General features: G+C 46.9%; 1 protein-coding gene across 23 annotated transcripts in view; it reads left to right on the top strand.

The window, feature by feature from the left end:
- LIMS1 (LIM zinc finger domain containing 1) overlaps positions 1 to 15,135 on the top strand; it is a 151,463-nt gene that overhangs the window by 124,967 nt on the left and 11,361 nt on the right. For 21 of the 23 annotated variants that reach the window (XM_070068682.2, XM_070068681.2, XM_070068680.2 and 18 more), the window contains exons 2-5: positions 2,467 to 2,626; positions 10,614 to 10,680; positions 12,556 to 12,676; positions 13,086 to 13,235. In XM_070068682.2, coding sequence (XP_069924783.1) covers positions 2,467 to 2,626; positions 10,614 to 10,680; positions 12,556 to 12,676; positions 13,086 to 13,235 — 498 coding nt within the window. The remainder of the gene's footprint in view (positions 1 to 2,466; positions 2,627 to 10,613; positions 10,681 to 12,555; positions 12,677 to 13,085; positions 13,236 to 15,135) is intronic. The other 2 variants (XM_089327423.1, XM_089327422.1) reach the window with 1 other exon arrangement.

The following is a 15,135-nucleotide window of genomic DNA, read 5'->3' as shown; positions in this document are numbered from 1 at the left end:
TGCAAAAAAGGGAATTTCACAAATATTTTGCCCAATCCACAGTCAATTTTAAATGACAATGTAGGGACCCAGCACTGTGGCACAGCGGGTTAACACTCTGCCCTGAAGCGCTGGCATCCCACATGGGCGCTGGTTCTAGTCCCAGCTGCTCCACTTCCAATCCAGCTCTCTACTATGGCCTGGGATGGCAGTAGAAGATGGCCTAAGACCCGAAAGAAGCTCCTGGCTCCTGGCCTTGGATCGGCACAGCTCCGGCCATTGCAGCCAATTGGGGAAAAAAAAATCATCCGATGGAAGACCTCTCTCTGCCTCTCCTTATCTCTCTGTGTAACTCTGACTTTCAAGTAAAAAAAAAATAAATATTTTTTTAACAAAAGGAAAAATTTTAATATGAGACTTAGGCCAGGTTTGCCAAGCAGTGAGGCCGCCTCTCTTTCTTCCTTTTTTCTGATGATATTTTAATTCTGTATTCAAGCCTGTTAAATAAAATTGAGTTTTGCTTGGTATGGGGTGGTGGTGTTTCAGCATGGAGTTACTGGAGCTACAAAATAGGATTCCATATATGTGGGAAGTCAGTAGAGTGCAAAGTTGTCTTCCCCTGGAACTCCGGTAGTTGGAGGTGAGGCCGGGTGGGTGGGGCCACTTTTCCCCTGGGAACTAACTGGGGGGAGGCAGCTAATGGTCTGTGAAATGGACACTCTGCGTCCCATCCCATCGGCCTAAAGGGCTGGCAGTGAAGACTCAGGAGCGTGCTGAGTTGATTAAACACTGGAAGGTCGCAGACCACCGCAGGGCACCTGACTGGCAGGTAGAGCTTGTGCTCCAAGTAGGCGTCTACAAGTGACACTTTCCAAATTCCACAGGGCAGCGTGGCCAGTGAGTGCTCATCACAAGGCACTTTCTCTGTTTCCAAAACTTTCTCTTTATGTGAGATCCTTACCTAATTATGAGTCTGTGGAAGCTGTATTGCTTTTCTTCCAAACTGAACAGTGGTTAGAGAGAATTTGGGATCATTTACACAATACCTCTGTGTTTTAAGATGTAGTCAGGAGGGGGCATCGCTGTGGCATAGCAGGTTACGCTGCTGCCTGGCCTGCAACACCAGCATCCCATATGAGTGCTGGTTCAAATCCTGGCTGCTCCACTTCTGATCCAGCTCCCTGTTAATGTGCCTGGGAGGCAGTGGAGGATGGCCCAAATGCTTGGTTCCCTGCACTGACATGGGAGACCTTGAGGAAGCTCCTGGCTCCTGGCTTTGGTCTGGCCCAGCATCTGGCTGATGTAGCCATTTGGGGAGTGAACCAGCAGATGGAAGGTCTCTGTCTCTGTCTCTGTCTCTGTCTCTCTCTCCCTCTCCCTCTCTCTGTAACTCTGCCAAATAAAATAAATAAATCTTTAAATTAAAAAAATAACAGATGTAGTGGGATTACTGATGAGGGAGTTACCCAAGCTACTTTAGTCAGCAGTAGTTACTGGACTACCTGGTTTCGTTTTCCTGACCTGTAAAACATGGTGGTGTCCCTATCACAGCCTCTCAAATGTTTCACGTTAATGTAATCTGTGTTGATTGAGATTCCGATTTTATGAGGGGGAGAACCTGGATTCTAGCCCTGTGCCTTCCATTAACTAATTAGCTTTTTAATGTTGGACTTAACATTAAACGCCTCAGTGAGCCTCTGGCCATCAGTGTAATGTAAAATTCTGTGATTTTAAGATTTCACATTTGTCTTCCCTGAAAGTTAATGGGTTTGGGGCATCCAGGCTGGTTTTAAGGGTTCCTTAAGCAGGTGCTTTCGACAGTGTGTAGTGACATGGTATACAGTGGACATGCAGCTTGGGTTCTGTTCTCAGAAGGAAAAGAAACTGGCTTTGAGGTGTTGACTTGTGGATATTGCATTTTATTTTTTATCTTATTTGAGAGAGAGGGAGAGAGAGAGAAAGAGGGAGAGAGAGAAAGAGGGAGAGAGAGAGCACGCGCACACACACACTCTCCCCAGTTAGCTACTTCATTCAAATTCCTGCAGCAGACAGGAGGGACTGGGCCAGGCTGAAGCCAGGAGCCCAGATCGCCTATGTGAGTGGTAGGGACCCAACCACTTGAGCCATCACCTACTGCCTCCCAGTTGCATGATAGTGGAATTGGGAGCAGAGCTGGGACTTGAACCCAGGCACACTGATATAAGATACAGGTGTCCTGAGCAGCATTTTCACCACTGTGCCAAACACTTGTCCCAGCTTGTGGATGTTTTTAATTAAGCTCTTTGTCAGGCTGGAAAAGCAAGTTCCTTGAAGACAACTCGTGAAGAGCGTTACGACAACCAGAATCAAAGCAGGAGGCTCTTTCAGAACCTGAGATGCTCGGGTAAAGAGCCTGGACAGTTATCAGATTTTCTCTTCAGTTCAAGTTGAGAAGTCTAAGAAGGGCTGACAGTCTGTGATTTGCTGTGCTTTGTTTGTGTGTTACAGCAACATGGCCAATGCCCTGGCCAGCGCCACTTGTGAGCGCTGCAAGGGGGGCTTTGCGCCTGCCGAGAAGATCGTGAACAGCAACGGCGAGCTGTACCATGAGCAGTGCTTCGTGTGCGCCCAGTGCTTCCAGCAGTTCCCGGAGGGGCTGTTCTATGAGGTAGGTCACACTGGGCAGCAGCAGCAGCACGTGTTGGCTAGCGCCCTCCTTTTTTCTCATGCTGTTTTGCTGTTGAACATTGTGTTGAAGTGCCACATAACACGCCGGGTCTTTGGTGCCTGTCAGGACAGTGATGGAACTTGTGGGCCATGGCCTGGCTGGGGATGCCCTTACAAACCCCACCATTTGTATCGTTCAGTTCATCTTCCTGCTTCAGAGCCCGCCTAAGCCCATGAGGTCCAAATACAGAAGCCTTTCAGAACCTTCAGCTGAAGCTCTTTGGGCTTCTCCACTTGGTTCCGCTGTGCTTACCCCTTGCCGATTCCTGGCCCTTTGTCTTTCTGTCTCTCTAAAGTTAAAGCATATATCCTGTTCTGTGACTGCCCAGCCATGCATAACAGCTTCCATGTGTTTCTTATCTTTTTTTTTTTTTTTTTTGAAGATTTATTTTATTTACTTGAAAGGCAGAGTGACAGAGAAAGAAGAGAGAGACTTTCCACCCCCTGGTTCATTCCTCAAATGGCTGCACTAGCCAGGGTTGAGCCAGGCCAAAGCCAGGAGCCTGGAACTCCATCCAGGTCTCCCATGCTGATGCAGAGACCCAAGCACTTGGACCACCCTCCACTGCTTTCCCAGGTGCATTGGCAGAAATTTGGATCAGAAGTGGAGCAGCTGAGAATCGAACAGGTGCTCACATGGGAAGTTGGCATTGTAGGCAGCAGCTTAATGCCCTGTGCCATAATGCCAACCCCCATGTGTTTATTTAGAAAATAAATCTTGCTTAGAACATCTTGTTTAGAAACAAGTACTTTGGAGAACACCACCTGTATTTAGTTATTCTCTGTGTCTTGTGTTCTTTTCAAAGTCCTTTTTTCCCTTGATCTTCAGGTGCTCTTAAGTGGTCTGCACTTCCTCTCTCTAGTATATCCAACATTCTCACCGCTACCGAAGCCCCTTTCTCACAGTAAATATCTTTGCTTTTGGAATGGTCAAGGGAGGCCGGCCTTATATGTAGGTGAAGATGAGAGTGATGCAGCTATGTGTGTGGGAAGAATTAGGTAGCTGTGCTTACTGCCTTACTCCTCCATATCTGATTCTCTGTCTGCCCGCATCTCTGCTTAGATTGTATGTAGGTAGAGTTAGGTTATAGCAGAGACGGCTGCTCTGTTGTGACTTCTTCGTTTGCCTGGAGGAGCTTTACACTCCATGCCTGCAGAAGGAGAGGGAAAGGTGATGAATAAGGTCTTTGTTGGCTGCTCAGGCAGTGTTTCCCGTAGAAACACTCCCCGTGAGAGTGCAGTGTCCAGGCCAGCCCCCAGCGTGTCCCTCCCGCGTGCCTGAGACGTGTAACTGGCATGTATGCAGTCATGTAACTGTGGGAAACAGTGTAAGAGTCCGGGTTAGGAAATGCAGTCCTGCTCACCGGCACGTGTTTCTGTGGCCTGCAGCTGTGGCCCAGACATGCGTGTTCCCTGCAACAAATCCTCAGCACCAGGAAGAAGGCCTCATTTTCTCTTTTCTCCCAGAGTTCTTCCTGGCAGTAGGAATCGTCTTCTTCTTCCCCCTCCCCCAAAGCTGATGCCTTTAGGGATGGGAATGACAAGTTACAGTGGTGGGGTGGGGCAGGAGCAGGGGAGACCAGTGTCCACTACAGGAATCAGGATGGGGAGGAGCTCCTGGGGTGTGAATGGCCCATCAGGGCCAGAGACCTGGGCTGAGGCTGCGGTGGCTGCAGGGGTGAGGGGGAGGGAAAGGAAATTCCTAGTTCCATCTGCTTCCAGAGTCATGACAAAAGGCTCTTGGAGTAAGGCCTCTCAGGGCTGATGCAGGAGGGGCAGGCTGTTTTGATTCAGGATCTTTCAGAGGCTGCACAGGTAGGGAGGGAAGCAGGGACCTGTGACCGACACCTTTACTGGGTCTGGGCTGGTATGCAGACCAGGCGTCGCAGGAGGAGTCTGATTTGGTGCATTTAGAGCAGGCAGGTGCAGTTCCAGGAAGTGGGCTGTGACTGAGAGGTGGGCACTGAGGCATGGCTGACAGTCCCCGCAGGGTCAGCCGAGCAGGCTGGGTCCAGCCGGCCCACAGTCACAAAGGAGCATGTACAAGAGGCAGACACTGGGATGAACCACGTTGAGGGACCACGTGAAGTGTGGAACCAGGAACTGTCAAGGGTGCCTGTGCCCTGATTCGGGTGTGAGAAAGGTGCACTTTTGTTCAAAGCTGATGCCAAGGCTGTGTGAAGTTACGAGAACACACTGCAGCCTCCCAGAGCACACGGCAGGGAGCCACAGACATGGGCTATGGAAGGAGCCACATAGCTTCCCTCTTTATCCCTTTTTCTTTTTCTCCTTATGGCCCAGAGAGGTTGAACTGCCCTTGACAACAGAGCAGGTTTGGTCCCTAATGTCCAGTACAGGCTGTTTCCTTTACATTTTTTTTCTTTTTTCAGTGTAAGCTATTATTGCTGGTAAGGCCTAGAAGAGTCCCAAGGAGCCACACAAGAGGATGCAGAGAAAGACAGGCCCTGTTGTCCAGACATTCTCCCTGATTCCCTCAGAGGGCACCCAGAGCTCCAGCTCTCCATCACTTTCTTCCTCCTGAATTGTCTTTTTGTCTGACACTGGTGCTACCCTCATTCCTGAACAGGGCTGCCTCCCGAGCTCCTGGTTCTGCCTTTGGGTGCCGTCAACTACAAGGCCACAGAGCCTAGTCAGAGGGAGGGCTTGCCAGCAGCCTTGAGCAGAAGGAGGAAGGCATGACTCACGCTGGTTCTCACCAGCCTGCCTCCCCCACGTCTGAACTATAAATACCCTCCACGGGCCTGTCTGGTGCTAGTCCAGAAGAGGTTGTGCTACCCAGAGCTGGGCTGCTCATGGGCTGCTGCCCGGCTTCAGCTCTCTTCAGTCCTGAGGAAGACCACTGTTTTAGCCTCAGTGTTCACCATGGAAACCCCTTCTCTGGAGTGAGGATTTATAAACCTGCACATGAAGAATAAGAACTTTCCTTTTGGTTGATGACATTAGAAAAAGAATTATCCAGGTCTTCTATCCAATAATCTTCATTTTCAGTTATACCTAACAGTAAATTTTTTTTTTCAGAAAAGGAGATTTGAATTACTTGGTTTGCTTCCCTTTGAGATATGTGATAGATAACAAATATACATTTGTATCATAACAAATGTAGTTACATTTGTGTAATAACAAACACCCCTTTAATGCTCCATACCTTTGTCACTACTTTTGTCTTATCAAGATATCATCCTGCCCATATTTCCACAGCCCCTGCACATCCTTTTTTCTGAGAGACAGCTCTGAAGGCTTACAGGTGGAGTTTGTACATGCACTGCCCCTTAGTGTGGAATCAGACCCTTGTGTCCTAGCCACTCACCCGGACACATGGCTGGAGATGGGCACATCTGCAGAGTGACACAGCACAACCAGGGTTATCCCAGTAGTAGCGCCATACTAAATCACACTAGGTTATGTGACTTTTGAAAGTGAACCTGGGGCCACCATTGTGGTGGCAAGTTAAGCAAGTTAAGCCACCACCTGCAGCACCAGCATCCCACACGGATGCTGGTTCAAGTCCTAGCTGCTCCACTTCTGATCCAGGTCCCTGCTAATGGACTGGGAAAGCAGCAGAGGATAGCTCAAGTCCTTGGGCCCCTGCACCCTGCACATGGCAGACCCAGAAGAAACTCCTGGTTCCTGGCTTTGGCCTGGCCCAGCCCCAGCTGTTGCAGCCATTTGGGGGATGAACCAGCGGGTGGAATATATTCTCATTCTCTTTCTCTCTCTCTCTCTCTCTCTCATTTAAAAAAAAAAAAAAAAGGGAACTTGTTTAGGCACCAGTTAAGATGCCCACATTCCACATCGCAGTGCCTTGTTTCAGTTCCTGGCTGCAGCTCTGCATTCCAGCTTCCTGCTAATATGGGACTTGGGAGGCAGTGGGCTCCTGCTGAGGTCATTGGGTTCCTGCCACCCATGTGGGAAACCTGCATTGAATTCCTGGCTCTGGGCTCCACCTCTAACCCAGCCCCTCTCATGGGAGTTTAAAGAGTAATCTAGTTGGAGCTCTGTCTCTCAAATTAAAAAATAAAACAAAAATAAAATGTTAACCTAAAAGGTTGATATCACCACTGAAGAACATAGGATAGATATTCACTGATACATACCTGTGCTCTGTAGCGTCTATCATGAAAAGAATCATGTACCCAAGGTGTTTGTTATTGTAAGACATCTTTAGTGGTGTTTTTAGCTCAGCCTCTTCTGAGTCCATACAGCACTTCGTTTTTTTATTTGAATCATTATAGCTGTTTATTTATACATTTGCCTTCCCATCTAACTTTTAATACCTCTGGTGTAGGGACTTTCCTGAATAATTTGTTATCGCTTGCATTCTTTACAATAGTTGATGCCTAGCAGGTCCTTAATAAACACAATGATACATATACACATTACTAATTTACTAACTAGGACTAAGTAAGACATTTCCTATCTTAAGCACTTACTGGCTGTGCTCCAAAATCTCAGCATTCTATAACAGTGCATAGCGTGAACATGGTCCAAAGTTTAATATGCCTTGTGCAGTGCAGGTGGATGGAAGAAATGCATTCTTGGGTAGAAACAGGATATACTACTTGAGGGCAGACCTCTGAGTAGACCTCCTAAGTTATGATGTCTTTTTTGTACAATATGAGTATATAGACCATTAAGTTGATGTGTTTAGTCAGGCCAATGTGGTTTTGTTGAATGAACTTACTTACTTTTTATTTTTTAAAATCTTTTTTTTTAATTTATTTGAAAGACAGGTAACAGAGAGAGGAGAGAGAGAGATATCTTCCATCCACTAGTTCACTCCCCAAGTGGTCACAACAGCTGGGGCTGAGCCAGGCGGAAGCCAGGAGCCAGAAGCTTCTTCCAGGTTTCTCACATGGGTAGCAGGGGCCCAAGCACTTGGGCCTTCTTCTACTGCTTTCCCCAGGCCACAGCAGAGAGCTGGATCAGTAGTGGAGCAGCCAGGACTCGAACCAGTGTCCATACAGGATGCTGGCACTGCAGGCAGAGGCTTAACCTTCTGTGCTACAATGCCAGCCCCTAGGTTTGAAAATCTTAAAATTTAAGCAAAGTTGAAAGAAAAGTACAGTGAATAACATGGGCTGTATGCATCTTTCATATACATACCACATCTGTTTGCCAAATGATTTAATGATACTGAATGGAGTTACTTTTAATTTTCTACAACGTTTGCGTTTGAGTACTTGTGAGGGGGATCCATGATTTGACTGTTACTTGCAGGGAGAAGCAGTGGAGGAGTTGTAGATAAGAGGCTTTGGGATATAGGAATCTCCAGAATATTCTGTTATTGAGTGACAGGTTATATCAGATTGGGATTTTGATATGATGACTTCTGGTCATTGGAATATCATTTCTTGAATTAAAAGCGACCCCTGCCTTTGTGTTTAAGTGGGTCAAATAACTTCATATTTCCAAGTGTGTAAGTTAAAAGGAAAATCAGTAGAGCTTTATTTTCCTTAGATTGAGAATGAGTTGGACTCAAGAACTTGCCTCTGTGAGGTAGACAAAGGCAAGAAGTAACTTGCCGTGAAGGAATCTGGCAGATGTAGGTCAGCATCAGTAGTAGTAAGTTGTGGTGAGGTCATGCGCCTTATATGATGCGACAAGTAGAACATGTTACCACTTTTAGAGCATTCTTTCCCAAAACCCGTGACCTGAGTGCAGGCATGAGCTAGGAAGCCAGTTGCCTGGGCAGATGCAGCAGCAGCAGTGGCAGATGCTGCTTTGCCTTGTCCTCCTCCATCTCTGATGCAGAATATGATGCTGAGGTTGGATGTTTAGGGGTCATCATCACGGATGACAAGTTCTAGTTTGTACAGAGAAATTTCATGGTCCAGTACTACCAGGAATTGAAAGGCATGGAAGAGAATAATTTGCCTACAGGCCTGTCTTTAACAAATATAGTTCTCAGGTAGAAAAGTATGTTGAGGTGCCGGTTTTGTGGTGTAGCAGGTGAAAGCTGCCAGTTGCACTGCCGGCATCCCACATGGGCGCAGGTTCAAGTCTCGGCTGCTCCACACCAGCTCTCTGCTATGACCTGGGAAAGCAGTAGAAGATGGCCCAAGTCTTTAGGCCCCATATAGGAGACCTGAAAGAAGCTGCTGGCTCCTGGCTTCAGATCTGTCCAGCTCTGGCCATTGCAGCCATTGGTGAGAGAACCAACGGATAGAAGACCCCCCTCTCTCTCTCTCTCTCTCTCTCTGCCTCTGCCTCTGCCTCTCTATAACTGTGACTTTCAAGTAAATAATTAAATCTTAAAGAGAGAGAAAAGTGCCTTGAAGAACAGCTGCTGTGCTGGATTCCTGGAATTAGCGTGGTGGTTTTCACAGCAATGTCAGAGCACCATCAGGGTGAAGTAGCTACTGGACACGCTGCTCACATTTATGGATTTTCCGGCTTTTAAAGAAATGTCTCTGAACTACAAAGCAGAAAAAGAAGGCCAGGGACTGGACTTCAGCAGTGGTTTAGTGGTGACTTCATTGTGCAAGGCATCTTCTGTGTTAGTTTTCCGGAACAATCTGCAACACCAGTTCCCACCTCCAGACAGTGAATGGATCATTCTGGATGTTACTGGTCTACTTGGCTCAGAGGGACTTCAGCTCATGGTGACAGAGTACATCTTGGAAAGACTTCTTTGTCCCTCAGCCCTTCATTCATGTTAAGTGTGGGGTCAAGACACGCCCTGACCGTCCTGGACCTGTTTCTTCTGAAACACCTTCTGTATTCATGACCCTGGCGGCCTTCCTCTCCTCAGTGGGGCTTCCTCCCTAGTATACGTGTTGGTGTCAAGAGTGGGGGGTAACCCATTGTCATGAACGCCCTTTGAACCAGCAGACTTTTGTGTGTGTACTCAACAGCTCTTTTTAACATGGGTCAGGGTTTCAGTCCTTCAGCTCAGTGGGGTTTTTGTTGTGGAGTAGTTATCTAGGGTGCTACTCAGGCCGGCTGCTCACCATAATATTTGTGTGTCTCTTGGGACCGCAGCTTGTCTTGGCTGTAAGAATCAAGTGAGAGAGGTGTCCTTTACCTAAAAGCTGCATGTAAACATTAATTCCTAGCCTTACATTTGTAGTCCTTGTATTACTGTGTCTTCTACTGTTCCTGATATAGTCTCACCGTTTCTAGAAGTCTCTCTTAAAGCATTATTTTTGAAAATATATATATGTGTAATTTTTAAGTTTTATTCATTAGTTTATTTGAAAGACAGAGACTTAGAGAGAGAGAGGGAGAAGAGAGAAATCTTCATCTACTGTTTTACTCCCTCAAATGCCCACAATAGCCAAGGCTAGGCCAGGTCAAGGCCTCAACTCTATCTGGGTCTCCCATGTGAGTGGCAGGGACCCACGTATTTGAGCTGTTACCTACTGCTGCTTCCCAGGGTGCGCATTAGCAGGAAGCTGGATCAGAAGGGAAGGAACCAGGCTTTGAAGCAGGCACTACGATGAGAGATGCAGGTACTGAAGCAGCGCCTTCACTGCTAATGTCCCGGGCAGGACAGTGGCCTGGCCCAGCCCTGGCCTTTGCAGCCATAGATATCTTTCTCTGTTCTCTCGTTTTCTTACTCTCTCCCTCTTTCTCCATAACTCTGCTTTTCAAATAAATAAATCTTTTAAAAAAAAAATGAAAAGCAGAGAGTATGTGGGCTAAAAACCATTCATCACAGTCAGAGGTAAGACCACTGGAGCCTGGGGGTGTAACACTCTCCAGCCTCAGCTTGCTCAGGGTGTTGCTCTTGCACCAGCACGTCGGGGATGGAAGGTACATGAGCATTCCCGCCTTTAAAAATAGCCCATTGGAATCAGAATTCTGAGGACAGAGCATTTAGTTAAAACACACACTTTTCTGTATATCTCTTTAGAATAATTTTATTCCTCCTGTGGTTGTTTAATATGTGGTACTTTGTCTTTCAGTTTGAAGGAAGAAAGTATTGTGAACATGATTTTCAGATGCTCTTTGCTCCTTGCTGTCATCAATGTGGTAAGTTTTACTGATGAGTACAAAGTAAAAAGTAACTTTAAAATTACATAAGTTGGGGCTGGCGCTGTGGCATAGTGGGTAAAGCTACACCTGCAGTGCCAATATCCCATATAGGTACTCCACTTCTGATCCAGCTCTATGGCCTGGGAAAGCAGTAGAAGATGACCCAAGTCCTGGGGCCCCTGCACCCATGTGGGAGACGTAGAGGAAGCTCCTGGCTCCTGGCTTCAGATCAGCCCAGCTCTAGCAGTTGTTGCCATTTGGGAAGTGAACCAGCAGATGGAAGACCTCTCTCTCTCTTTCTGCCTCTGCCTCTCTGAAATAAAATAAATAAATTTTTAAAAATTACATACGCTGTTGACTGCTATTAAAGTACCAGTGGTAAAAATGGTTTGAAGCGAGGTGTTTGGCACCGTGGTTACGATTCTGCTTGGGACACCCACATCTCTTATCAGAGTGTCTGGGTTCAAGTCCCTCTCTACTTCTGATTCCAGCTTCCTGCTCATTCACAATCTGGGTGACAACAGCGATGGCTCAAATAGTTGGGCCCCTGTGACCCACGTGGGAGGCCCACATGGAGTCCCAGGCTCCTTGCTCCTTTCCCAGTCCTGGCTGTTGCGGGTATTTGGGGAGTGAACCAGGAGATGGAGCATCTCCATGTCTTCTCCCTTTCAAGTAAATAAGTAAGTGAATATTTTTAAAATAGTTTTTGATGCTTATTACCCATAACTATCAGGGTATTTATCAGTCTTCTTCTCTATTATTGATACATTACAAACTGGAAGAGTATCAAGACCTGGAAAGAATATTTTTGCATTTTACTTATTTGCTTATTTGAGAGACAGAATGATGGAGAGACAGAGCACACACACTAGTTCCCATCCACTAGTTCATTTCCCAAATGGCCACAACAGCCAGGGCTGGGCTGGGGCTGGAACCAGGAACCAGGTTCTCCCATGTGAGGGGCAGGAACCCAACTACTTGAGCCATCACTGCTGCCACAAGCGAATCTACGTTAGCATTCTACCACGGGACACGGGCATCTTACCCAGCAGGCCAGATACCACCTCAAGAAGTAAATTTTAGGGGAATCTAGGGTAGAAGTTTTGGGGGACTAACTGGGACCTCCATAGCTGATAGTTGGTCCTCTGGAAGGCTGTCTGCCCTGGCAATGCAGCCTTTGCCTGCTTGCCTTTAGGGCTGTCAGGAAGGCATCCGTGAGGGGCAGATGCTTCAGGGTTGCTTGGGTGGTACGTAAGTGCTTGATTTGCTTGCATTTTAGCCCCTTCACTGGTTGCTAACGGCTCTACTAGAAGATTTCTAGAGATTGGAGAAACTGACATAACATTGTAAAGGTTTAGTGAAGAAGGAGCTAAGTCTGTGTTCCAAGAGAATGTGCTGTGGGTTTCAGTTGTCTTGGTTGACAATGACCAGAAGTAGCCAAAGGCAGTCAAGAGAGCCCAGTATATTGGGAAAGGAAAGACTGCTTAGATGTTCCAAATTTAGAATGCTTAAAGCAACCTACAGAAAAAGAAAAAGCCCACAGAAGTTCAGTTTTAAAAACTAAAAAGGCAGTAAGCAGAAATAAGTATTGTGTTATACCGCATTGAAAAAAATCAAATTAAATATGAGCAAAATAAAGGAAAGCCAGATTCAGAAATATAACAAAACAGCCCCAAAACATAGCTACAGAATTGAAAACAATGCAAATGGCAAAAAAAAAGCTGTATTTTCTAAGGTAGTACTTACTCTGGTAGACATATCGGACTTAAAAGTCTCTCTTTGTGGAGAAGGGTTTAAATGTGTGTTTTCCTCACTTGTTTTTAGCAAATAAGGGGGCACACTGGACATCCTTTGTGTACTGCTTTCCCACAGGTGAATTCATCATCGGCCGAGTTATCAAGGCCATGAATAACAGCTGGCATCCTGAGTGCTTCCGCTGTGACCTCTGCCAGGAAGTTCTGGCAGATATTGGCTTTGTCAAGAATGCCGGGAGGTAGGCGGTTTCCATCCTTGTCGGATGTTGGGGGAGAGTGACTGCTGCAAGGTCATGTGTGGTTTCCCTGTGGGGTGTAGGCAGTGCTGCGGAACACTGGGTTTAGGGTGCGTGGTTACAGGCCCTGCAGTGTGCTGAGTAAGGACTCTGCAGCTTCTATGAGACAAGGCCCAGCTGCCCCACGCCCCCTGGGCTGCCCACAGGAGATACACACGCAGGTAGAACTTCCTGGAAATCACTGGGGTTGGAATAAGTAGTTCCTGTAGCTTGGTGCTGCTCTGTGAAACACAGGAGTGATTTTTTTTTCTTAAGCAATGATTTCCCTCTTTTCAGAAATATGGGAAGCTTACTTCTTTTTGATTGTTAGGAAGAACCTAAGATGTTAAATGTAAGTTTTGGTTCTGCTTAGACACCTGTGTCGTCCCTGTCATAACCGTGAGAAAGCCCGAGGCCTTGGAAAGTATATCTGCCAGAAGTGCCATGCCATCATTGACGAACAGCCTCTGATATTCAAGAATGACCCTTACCACCCAGACCACTTCAACTGTGCCAACTGCGGGTATGGTGCTTTCTTCCTTCTCAGCGCACACACACGGAGTCAAACAAAACCTGCTAGTCCTCCGAATCTCTGGTGCTCCAGCCAGTTACATTATTAAAGTAATTTGTACTTGTTTTCAAGAACTTTCATCTTCCCTTTTACTCCCCAACTGCCCACAACACTCAGGGCTGTGGCTGGCCGAAGCCCGGGGCCCAGAACTCAGTCTAGGTCTGCCACGTGGGTAGCAGGGACCCAGTGCGTTGTGCCGTCTTCTGCTGCCTCCCAGGGTGCATGTTAGTAGGAATGTAGAATTGGAAGCAGAGCTAGGACGCGAATGCAGGCACTCATTTATTGGACGTGGGCATCCCAAGGGGAATCTTTTCCCTCCCTTCCTTCCTTCCTTCCTTCCTTCCTTCCTTCCTTCCTTCCTTCCTTCCTTCCTTCCTTCCTTCCAGATTTATTTGAAAGGCAGAGTTACAGAAAGAGATGGAGAGACAGAGATTTCCCATCCTGTTCATTCCCCAGATGGCTACAATGGCCAGCACTGGGCCAGGCCAAAGCCAGGAGCCAGGAGCTTCATCTGGGCCTCCCACGTGGGTAGCAGGGGCCCAGACACTTGAGCTCCCTTCTGCTGCTTTCCCCAGGCCATTAGTAGGGAGTTCGACTGGAATTGGAGCAGTTGGGACTCAAACTGGCACCAGTGTGGGATGCTGCCTCACAGGAGGCAGCCTTACCTGCTGTGCCACAGTACCGGCCCCCAAAGTGGCAACCTAACCATTGGGCCAACACCCACCCCTCCAACTTTTAATGTAGAGAATTTAAAACTACAGAAGGGTGGAAAGAATGATATAATGAAAACAACATTTTACCACACTTCTTGAGTATGTGTACAGTACCCCCTTCCCTCTGTGTTTTGTGTGCATGTACATGTTCATGTGCACACATGTCTCTAATTTTTTTTTTCACTGTACAGATTGAAAGCTAGTTGTAAGCATCAAGACTCAGGATGCATCTCCTGAGATTAAGGACATTTTCCTATTAAAAACACAATTCTCTTAGCATACTAAGAAAATGATCAATAATTTTATAATATCAGATATTCAGTTCATGCTACAGTATTCCCAGTTATCCCTAAAACTGTTTGTCATCATGATGTTTTTCCAGTGTAAGATCCAAAATAAAAATCTTATCTCTGGGCTGAGTGTTGGAGTACAGCAGATTTGGATGGGATGCCAGTATCCTGTACTGGACTTCAGGTCCCAAATACTCTGCTTCTAATCCAGCTCCCTGCTAATGTGCCTGGGAAGTGGCAGATGATGGTGTTTTTTTAAAAGATTTATTTTATTTATGTGAAAGATAGAGTTACAGAGAGAGGTAGAACCAGAGAGAGAGAGAGAGAGAGAGAGAGAGAGTCTTCCATCTGCTGGTTCACTCCCCAAATGACTGCAATGACCAGAGCTGAGCTGAGCTGTTCTGAAGCCAGGAGCCAGGAGCTTCTACAGGCTCTCCCATGTGAGCAGGGGCCCAAGGACTTGGGCCATCTTCTACTGCTTTCCCAGGCCATAGCAGAGAGCTGGATCGGAAGTGGAGCAGCCGGGACTCGAACTGGTGCCCAAATGGAATGCCGGCATTGCAGGCCAGGGTATTAACCTGCTGTGCCACAGCGCTGGCTCCCAAATGTTTAAGTGCTTCAGTTTCTGCCACCCACGTGGGAGTTCCTCGCTCCTCGCTTCAGCCTCCTGACCCTAGCAATTGTGGCCTTTTGGGGAATCAATCAGTGGATAGAAGATTGTGTGTGTGTGTGTGTGTGTGTGTGTGTGTGTGTTATGTGTGTGACTTATCTTTCAAATTAATTTTTAAAGTGTCTTGTCTTTGTATAATATATAATTTTAAAAGCTGTGAATATTAGCCTGTTGGAGCC

This window comes from Oryctolagus cuniculus, chromosome 2 (assembly GCF_051225735.1).
Source record: "Oryctolagus cuniculus isolate XC-2025 breed Fujian yellow rabbit chromosome 2, ASM5122573v1, whole genome shotgun sequence".
NCBI lineage: Eukaryota > Metazoa > Chordata > Mammalia > Lagomorpha > Leporidae > Oryctolagus > Oryctolagus cuniculus.
Note: the sequence above shows the minus strand (reverse complement) of the source record. Positions and strands in the feature narration are given on the sequence as shown.